Here is a 10521-nt window from a genome sequence, read left to right on the forward strand (position 1 = left end):
CGATTTAACGAAGTATGTCATTCAACAAGGGCTTCCTTTCAACCACTTTAACAATCCAAAACTTACGCAAATAATTCGTACTCGACTACAACCGCGATATAATAATGTAAGTCGTTCTACTTTAAGACGTGATGCGTTTAAATTATGGAAACTATAAATATAAAGTTTCTATAACATGTGATGTTTGGACCGCACAAAATTCTTATTTAGCCGTTACCACTCATTGGTTTCATCCCGATTCTTGGTTATTAATGAAACGGACAATCGCTTTTAAATTATTTGGTTATCCGCATACGGGTAATAATATAAGGAAAATTCTACACGACACTTTAATTGAATATAATTTAGACGATAAAATTTTTAGTATTTCTCTAGATAATGCGTCAAATAATAATAGTGCAATGCGTATGTTAAAAATTCGTTTAAAACCGGTTTTAGATGGTGCTTTAGTACATACACGTTGTGTTGCTCATATTATAAACTTGGCCGTTCAAGATTGTTTAAACTATTGTGGTCCGTTAAAAGATAAATTTAGAAGATTATTAGTAACAATATATCGTTCGAGCAACGAACGACATCATAACTATAAAAAATACGTTAAATTTGTGGTGGGGTTTGGTTAGGGCCTTATTTTGATAATAATACTCGATGGAATTCTACTTTTATTATGTTTGAAAATATATTACGACAACGTGACGGGTTTTAATGAAAAACTACTTAGAAAAGGATTGTCCGAACCGTTTGAAAATCAAGAATGGGATGACTTAGAAGCATTAACAAGTTTTTTTACAAGTTTTTAAAGAGGCAACGGACAAATTATCGGGTGTTTATTACCCAACTAGTTCACTTGTATTACAACAACTTTATTTAATGACGGAAAAAATAGTCGAATTTGCGGGTTCTAGTAATCGTTTATTTAGACAAACCGTTTTTCACATAAGAAAAAAGTTTAAAAAATATTTTGGTAAATTACCCATGGTTTTTTGTTGTGCTTGCGCGCTTGACCCACGAATAAATTTTAATGGGGTCGAACTTATGATGACAACAATATATAATAATTTGGATTGTATGCATGGCCCCGAAGATGCCGAACCTAGCTATATAAGTAATCAAATATACGAATTTAATCAAATTTTTGAGCAATTATTTGGAGTTTACGCAACAAAATATGGTCGACAAACAAACCCAATTGTTGACCAATATGCGGCTGGATCGTCTCATCGAAGGCCCCGAGATCTTAATATAACCCTTTTTATTCAATTACGTGAAGACGCTACGAAGCGTGCAAGAACATCAACACCCACAAGCGAGTTGGGAAACTATAAACTTGGAAACTTAACACTAAACTTTTCTCCCGAACAAATTCACAATTTTGACGTATTGGGTTGGTGGAAAACAAAAGATGACATAGACACCTATCCAATATTAGCCACTTTAGCTCGTGACTTATTAGCCGTCCAAGCTTCGACCGTAGCTTCCGAATCGGCCTTTTCGGTTAGCGGTCGAATTATATCCGATAGAAGGTTAAGACTTACACCTCAAGCCGTGGAAGTATGCGTATGTTTGAAGGATTATTTGGATGGGGTAGATAGGATACAAGATCAAACATCATTAGAATGCCCATTAGATAACGATGTTGAAGATGGTATAGCTCTAGAAGAAGAACAAGCAGGATTATCACCAACAACAACCGAAGAAAATACCGACACCGAATTGGAAGAAGGTAAATTTGATCTATTTGACATTGAAGAAAGAATTACACAAATGCGACAACACTTACAAGACGATGAATTTCATACACATGATCGATATGAAGGTTTACAAAGGCAACACGAGTATAACGGGTGATGGCCATGCCGAAGCTCGATATACTTTAGTTGTAAACTAGTAATATATTTTTGGGTGATGGCCATGCCGAAGCTCAAAATGTATTAACTTTTTTATAAATTTTTTATTGTATTGTTCAAATAAAAGTGTTGTTATTTATAGTTGTAAGTTGTAACTTGTAAGCGTTATAAATAAATATGTTGTTATTTATATTATTTATAGTGGTAAGCGTTATAATTTATAATTATATTATTTATAGTGCAAAGCGTTATAACTTATAAGTTATAACTATATTATTGTTTTTCAAAAGTTATAAGAATCGATCCCGTAAAAAAATTCCGGTAAAAATCGCACCCGGTAAAATACTAGTCCGGGAAAAAAATCCGAAAAAAACCGGTCGAGCACCGAATAAAAACCGATTCCGAAAAAAATCCGAAAAAAACCGATCAAAATAACCGAATCCGAAACCGGAACCGGTTCCGGAAAAAACCGGTTTTTTTGGAACCGGAACCGGTCCAAAACCGATTCTGTGCACCTATATATCAAACACAAGCCTACGCAAACACCAAACGATGATCAACTACACCGTGTAGTAATGTCACGTGACCCCCAACACAGACCAAGTTCAAGACAAAAAAAAAAAACTTCAAATCACACTGAAACATCCCAATTTGCCAAAGGGAAAGGGTAATCAGACTATTTTACATATCTATACATCTTATTTTCGTACATCTTTTTTTCATACATCTTATTAAACCTCTCTTGTAGATTATATATTGTTTTAAAACACACACAATACAGAGCAACCATTTTAAAGATGAATTATTACATGAAAAGAGGGCCAACTTTTTGATGTTTAGATCTTGAAGTGTTGCAAACGAGGAGTAGTGCCATAAAGTCCTTTTTCCCTAAAATATTCTGTGTATTCTTTCACCGTTGTGCCTCTATACTTGGCTGGGTTATCTTCCGAAACCAACTCCTTGATCGGTTCAAACACCTTCATGGTGGGAATCACGTTTGTTGAAAAGAACGACGCAAATGATACTCTCGGACCAATCTTGTTTGCCACCACTTTGTGTTGTGAACTAACAAACTTATCATTTGTAATCAACTGCAAAGCAAAAGGGTCCATGGATGTTATATACTAGATTAGTGTACGTTTTACTTTGAATTATTATTATTTTTTTTAATAAACCATCACAAGGTAGTCCACTAGTTGGGGTTCTGACATCATTGCAGAAGGTATCATGTTCGAATCTTTTGGTGGCCAGAAAATGGTTGGAAAATGTCAAGGAGTAATCCCGATGGATTGCGTACACTATGTATGGGGTTGGATTACTCGTTCTCCCGAATAACCCAAACAGGGAAAACCTTATAATTTAACTTTTACTTTGAATTAAAACAAAAAATTTGAAACGGAACCAAGGTTTGAAAGAGAAAGATGCCTGTAGAAGATCTCCTGCGTTGACTACCAGAGCTCCTGGGATAGGAGGAACATCAACCCACTGATTCTCATAAAAAACTTGGAGGCCATCAACATGATCTTGTAGAAGAATCGTAATAAAAACGGCATCGGTATGGCCCGGGATGCCTATTGTTAACTCTGGTTGTGGACATGAAGGATAATAATGGCCAAGAAGAGAAAGCCCTTCTGCACACCCCATGTCATAAAGGCGATTAGGGTCGAGCCCAAGAGCCTCCGATATCAACTCAAACAAACAACATCCAAGCTTCATCACTTGGCTCGAATACTTTGGCCATATATCTCTACAATTGATTCAACTCAAAAATTGATATTAATACAGTATATGTTAGTATAAGTCGTCGTTTTCATGTTCAAACAGTGGACGGCGAATATTTATACTCAGATGTATGTAGTCTAACTACCAGGTATCCTGTGACCATTTCTAATGTTTTCTTCAATCACCCCAACATATGTTGCTACTGAGCTTTAGACCATTTGTGATGATATCAACATAACTAAACAGTTGGGTCCTAACATAAGAGGTCTCATGTTGAAACCTTACAAGCAACATATATTGGGTGACCAAACAAAAGGTCGAAACGGTCATGATAACCACGTTAAGCTGCATACATCAAATAACATAAATACTCAGCCCAAAGAAATACTTATCGGTTTTTGCTGGTTAAATAGAAAGAAAACTATATAATATAATATCGAAACCTGCAAGACGGTGGCAATTCGTGTGATTGAGGAGGGTTAGGAGCCATGACACAGTAAAACGTGTCACGCCAGCTAGTCACTGGTGCATAATACAAATCGAAATTGCTGTTATAAACCACTCTAGTCTTCCCACTCACATCTCTTGTGTACCATTGCTTTTTTAAGTCTGTATCTTGCTCAAAAAACTCCATAACACTCTTTTTCGCATCCTCTAATAAGCTAATTGGTATTCCATGATTCACAATCTGAAAAAAACCCCAACTCTGAAACGCATCTTTCACTTGCTCCATCACCTTTTTTCGAAGATTCTGATCTTCGTTTATTCCTTCCATGTCGATGATTGGAAGACATGGTTTCGGTTCGTTGATTGAGTTGAAGTTTTCGGGTGAAGGTGTGACGAGGAATATACGAGGGACTTTAGTGATCCCTGCGTCAACTAGTCCTTTGACGCCAGCTTTTGTTTCGTCGAACGCTGCCAGATCAGCTTTTCGGTCGTAATCCGGTTGGATTGCTGCAGATGAGTTGTTTGTAACCATCTTCTTCAATTCTTTGTTTTGGGTTGTAGACAATATTAACTAGTAACGAGTGGTCAAACCCGCATATCCATTAGTAGATCAGGTGCATAATATATTATTCCAGATGCCCACTAAAATGATACTATAATAAACAATTTGATTAACTCACATGTTCAAATTCATGAGTTAATCATTATTAAATAGATAGTATATACTTTAATGTTTCCTTGCGATAACGTAACATGAATTCATTTGATGAACTTTATATATAGTTTTTTATGTACATATAAAATTTATACTTTATATTCCATCGGTCTCATAGAAATTATCACCGAACAAATTTTCTTAATTTATAATAGATTAGTAAAATGTCTAAATAGTGTCATGTATATCTATAATCTACCTATAACATATTATAAATCAAGGGATTAAATCCTACGAGCCAGCTCTTCCTTCTGGGGCGATCAAGTTTGAAAAGCGCTGGCAAACTGCTCAGCTAAATGCACTCTTGTGAAATTATGGATAAAAAAAGTTATAATACTTGCTATCAGTTTTCCCCCTTTTTTTAGTTACGGTTAATCAGCATTAATACTGAAACCGTTTCCTACCATCTGATGTGGCCCTAATTACGAATTCCACAAACCGCCTTACACCTTAAAATTCTAAATCGGTGTTTCAAACGATTCAATCGGAAAAAACTCTAAAGTCCATCGATTCTTCAATCGGAATGTAATCCAATTTCTTTGATCGAACAATGTAACCGTACCTCAAGCAATTCCTCGATCCTTCTTGCAATAGACCAGATGGTCTCTTTAACCGGAATCCTCCACCGCCTCCAATCTTGATTTCTAAAATACACACCGAATCAATCTGCTATGTATGCGGAATTTAAAACGGAATTCACATCGCATCCCAATTGAAGCAAGAACTAAACCCTAATCGGGCCTACTGCTGATATACCACAGTATGATCAAGTATGGTATACCACAGTATGTGAAACACCCCGTTCATATCGATTATAAACGTTACATAATAATTGATTTCATCGCAAGGTATTTGACCTCTATATGATACATTTTACAAACACTGCATTCGTTTTTAAAAGACAAACTTTCATTACATCGAAAGTTGACATATATGCATATCCTTTCATAATATATCCAAACTATGAATGACTTAATATTAATCTTGATGAACTCAACGACTCGAATGCAACGTCTTTTGAAATATATCATGAATGACTCCAAGTAATATCTCTAAAATGAGCAAATGCACAGCGGAAGATTTCTTTCATACATGAGAATAAACATGCTTAAAAGTGTCAACCAAAAGGTTGGTGAGTTCATTAGTTTATCATAATCAATATTCATTTCCATCATTTTTATAGACCACAAGATACTCATATTTCGAAAACAATCTGTGCAGGTGAAATGTCCCGTTCTTATTGATTAAAAACGTTCCATATTAATTGATTTCGTTGCGAGGTTTTGACCTCTATATGAGACGTTTTTTCAAAGACAGCATTCATTTTTAAAACAAACCATAACCTTTATTTCATAAATAAAGGTTTAAAAAGCTTTACGTAGATTATCAAATAATGATAATCTAAAATATCCTGTTTACACACGACCATTACATAATGGTTTACAATACAAATATGTTACATCGAAATCAGTTTCTTGAATGCAGTTTTTATACAATATCATACAAACATGGACTCCAAATCTTGTCCTTATTTTAGTATGCAACAACGGAAGCTCTTAGTATTCACCTGAGAATAAACATGCTTTAAACGTCAACAAAAATGTTGGTGAGTTATAGGTTTAACCTATATATATCAAATCGTAACAATAGACCACAAGATTCCATATTTCAATACACATCCTATACATAGAGATAAAAATCATTCATATGGTGAACACCTGGTAACCGACATTAACAAGATGCATATATAAGAATATCCCCATCATTCCGGGACACCCTTCGGATATGATATAAATTTCGAAGTACTAAAGTATCCGGTACTTTGGATGGGGTTTGTTAGGCCCAATAGATCTATCTTTAGGATTCGCGTCAATTAGGGTGTTTGTTCTCTAATTTTTAGATTACCAGACTTTAATAAAAAGGGGCATATTCGATTTCGATAATTTAACCATAGAATGTAGTTGCACGTACTTGTGTCTATTTTGTAAATCATTTATAAAACCTGCATGTATTCTCATCCCAAAAATATTAGATTTTAAAAGTGGGACTATAACTCACTTTCACAGATTTTTACTTCGTCGGGAAGTAAGACTTGGCCACTTGTTGATTCACGAACCTATAACAATATATACATATATATCAAAGTATGTTCAAAATATATTTACAACACTTTTAATATATTTTGATGTTTTAAGTTTATTAAGTCAGCTGTCCTCGTTAGTAACCTACAACTAGTTGTCCACAGTTAGATGTACAGAAATAAATCGATAAATATTATCTTGAATCAATCCACGACCCAGTGTATACGTATCTCAGTATTGATCACAACTCAAACTATATATATTTTGGAATCAACCTCAACCCTGTATAGCTAACTCCAACATTCACATATAGAGTGTCTATAGTTGTTCCGAAATATATATAGATGTGTCGACATGATAGGTCGAAACATTGTATACGTATCTATGGCATCTCAAGATTACATAATATACAATACAAGTTGATTAAGTTATGGTTGGAATAGATTTGTTACCAATTTTTACGTAGCTAAAATGAGAAAAATTATCCAATCTTGTTTTACCCATAACTTCTTCATTTTAAATCCGTTTTGAGTGAATAAAATTGCTATGGTTTCATATTGAACTCTATTTTATGAATCTAAACAGAAAAAGTATAGGTTTATAGTCGAAAAAATAAGTTACAAGTCGTTTTTGTAAAGGTAGTCATTTCAGTCGAAAGAACGACGTCTAGATGACCATTTTAGAAAACATACCTCCACTTTGAGTTTAACCATAATTTTTGGATATAGTTTCATGTTCATAATAAAAATCATTTTCCCAGAATAAAAACTTTTAAATCAAAGTTTATCATAGTTTTTAATTAACTAACCCAAAACAGCCCGCGGTGTTACTACGACGGCGTAAATCCGATTTTACGGTGTTTTTCGTGTTTCCAGGTTTTAAATCATTAAGTTAGCATATCATATAGATATAGAACATGTGTTTAGTTGATTTTAAAAGTCAAGTTAGAAGGATTAACTTTTATTTGCGAACAAGTTTAGAATTAACTAAACTATGTTCTAGTGATTACAAGTTTAAACCTTCGAATAAGATAGCTTTATATGTATGAATCGAATGATGTTATGAACATCATTACTACCTCAAGTTCCTTGGATAAACCTACTAGAAATGAGAAAAATAGATCTAGCTTCAAAGGATCCTTGGATGGCTTGAAAGTTCTTGAAGCAGAATCATGACACGAAAACAATTTCAAGTAAGATTTCCACTCGAAATAAGATTGTTATAGTTATAGAAATTGAATTAAAGTTTGAATATGATTATTACCTTGTATTAGAAAGATAACCTACTGTAAGTAACAAAAGTTTCTTGATCTTGGATGATTACTTGGAATGGATTTAGAAAACTTGGAAGTAAACTTGCAATCTTGGAAGTATTCTTGATTTTATGAAACTAGAACTTTTGGAATTTATGAAGAACACTTAGAACTTGAAGATAGAACTTGAGAGAGATCAATTAGATGAAGAAAATTGAAGAATGAAAGTGTTTGTAGGTGTTTTTGGTCGTTGGTGTATGGATTAGATATAAAGGATATGTAATTTTGTTTTCATGTAAATAAGTCATGAATGATTACTCATATTTTTGTAATTTTATGAGATATTTCATGCTAGTTGTCAAATGATGGTTCCCACATGTGTTAGGTGACTCACATGGGCTGCTAAGAGCTGATCATTGGAGTGTATATACCAATAGTACATACATCTAAAAGCTGTGTATTGTACGAGTACAAATACGGGTGCATACGAGTAGAATTGTTGATGAAACTGAACGAGGATGTAATTGTAAGCATTTTTGTTAAGTAGAAGTATTTTGATAAGTGTCTTGAAGTCTTTCAAAAGTGTATGAATACATATTAAAACACTACATGTATACACATTTTAACTGAGTCGTTAAGTCATCGTTAGTCGTTACATGTAAATGTTGTTTTGAAACCTTTAGGTTAACGATCTTGTTGAATGTTGTTAACCCATTGTTTATTATAACAAATGAGATGTTAAATTGTTATATTATCATGATATTATGATATATAATATATCTTAATATGATATATATACAGTTAAATGTCGTTACAACGATAATCGTTACATATATGTCTCGTTTAGAAATCATCAAGTTAGTAGTCTTATTTTTACATATGTATTTCATTGTTAATACACTAAATAATATATTTACATATCATTTAACATAATTAACCAAGTGTATCAATATCTTAATATGATTCATATGTACCTAGTAAGACGTTGTTATAACGATAATCGTTATATATATCGTTTTCGAGTTTCTTAAATTAATAGTCTCATTTTTATGTATATAACTCATTGTTAAAATACCTAATGAGATACATACTTATAATAAAATCATGTTAACTATATATATAACCATATATATGTCATCATATAGTTTTTACAAGTTTTAACGTTCGTGAATCATCGGTCAACTTGGGTGGTCAATTGTCTATATGAAACCTATTTTAATTAATCAAGTCTTAACAAGTTTGATTGCTTAAAATGTTGGAAACACTTAATCATGTAAATAAAAATTTCATTTAATATATATATAAACATGGAAAAGTTCGGGTCACTACAGTACCTACCCGTTAAATAAATTTCGTCCCGAAATTTTAAGCAGTTGGAGGTGTTGACATATCTTCTGGAAATAAATGCGGGTATTTCTTCTTCATCTGATCTTCACGCTCCCAGGTGAACTCGGGTCCTCTACGAGAATTCCATCGAACCTTAACAATCGGTATCTTGTTTTGTTTAAGTCTCTTAACCTCACGATCCATTATTTCGACGGGTTCTTCAATGAATTGAAGTTTTTTCATTGATTTGGATTTCGTCCAACAGAATAGTGAGATCTTCTTTAGTAAAACATTTCTTCAAATTTGAGACGTGAAAAGTGTTATGTACAGCTGCGAGTTGTTGAGGTAGCTCCAGTTGGTAAGCTACTGGTCCGACACGATCTATAATCTTGAATGGTCCAATGTACCTTGGATTTAGTTTCCCCCGTTTACCAAATTGAACAACGCCTTTCCAAGGTGAAACCTTAAGCATGACCATTTCTCCAATTTCAAACTCTATATCTTTTCTTTTACTGTCCGCGTAGCTCTTTTGTTGACTCTGGGTGGTTTTCAATCTTTGTTGAATTTGGATGATTTTCTCGGTAGTTTCTTGTATTATCTCCGGACCCGTAATCTGTCTATCCCCCACTTCACTCCAACAAATCGGAGACCTGCACTTTCTACCATAAAGTGCTTCAAACGACGCCATCTCAATGCTTGAATGGTAGCTGTTGTTGTAGGAAAATTCCGCTAACGGTAGATGTCGATCCCAACTGTATTCAAAATTAATAACACAAGCTCGTAGCATGTCTTCAAGCGTTTGTATCGTCCTTTTGCTCTGCCCATCAGTTTGTGGATGATAGGCAGTACTCATGTCTAGACGAGTTCCCAATGCTTGCTGTAATGTCTGCCAGAATCTTGAAATAAATCTGCCATCCCTATCAGAGATAATAGAGATTGGTATTCCATGTCTGGAGACGACTTCCTTCAAATACAGTCGTGCTAACTTCTCCATCTTGTCATCTTCTCTTATTGGCAGGAAGTGTGCTGACTTGGTGAGATGATCAACTATTACCCAAATAGTATCATAACCACTTGCAGTCCTTGGCAATTTAGTAATGAAATCCATGGTAATGTTTTCCCATTTCCATT

At 34.0% G+C, this 10521-nt stretch overlaps 1 protein-coding gene across 1 annotated transcript; it reads right to left on the reverse strand.

Moving 5' to 3' along the window:
* Positions 1–2498: 2498 nt before the first annotated feature.
* LOC139897488 (1-aminocyclopropane-1-carboxylate oxidase homolog 1-like) lies at positions 2499–4747 on the reverse strand. The gene is made up of 3 exons (XM_071880192.1): positions 4013–4747; positions 3273–3594; positions 2499–2938 (listed from the first exon to the last, which is right to left on the reverse strand). Exons 1-3 carry the CDS (start codon positions 4546–4548, stop codon positions 2684–2686), a joined length of 1113 nt encoding a protein of 370 aa, XP_071736293.1. The 5' UTR covers positions 4549–4747; the 3' UTR covers positions 2499–2683.
* Between the last annotated feature and the right edge of the window lie 5774 nt (positions 4748–10521).

Source organism: Rutidosis leptorrhynchoides, chromosome 3 (genome assembly GCF_046630445.1).
Source record: "Rutidosis leptorrhynchoides isolate AG116_Rl617_1_P2 chromosome 3, CSIRO_AGI_Rlap_v1, whole genome shotgun sequence".
Taxonomy (NCBI): domain Eukaryota; kingdom Viridiplantae; phylum Streptophyta; class Magnoliopsida; order Asterales; family Asteraceae; genus Rutidosis; species Rutidosis leptorrhynchoides.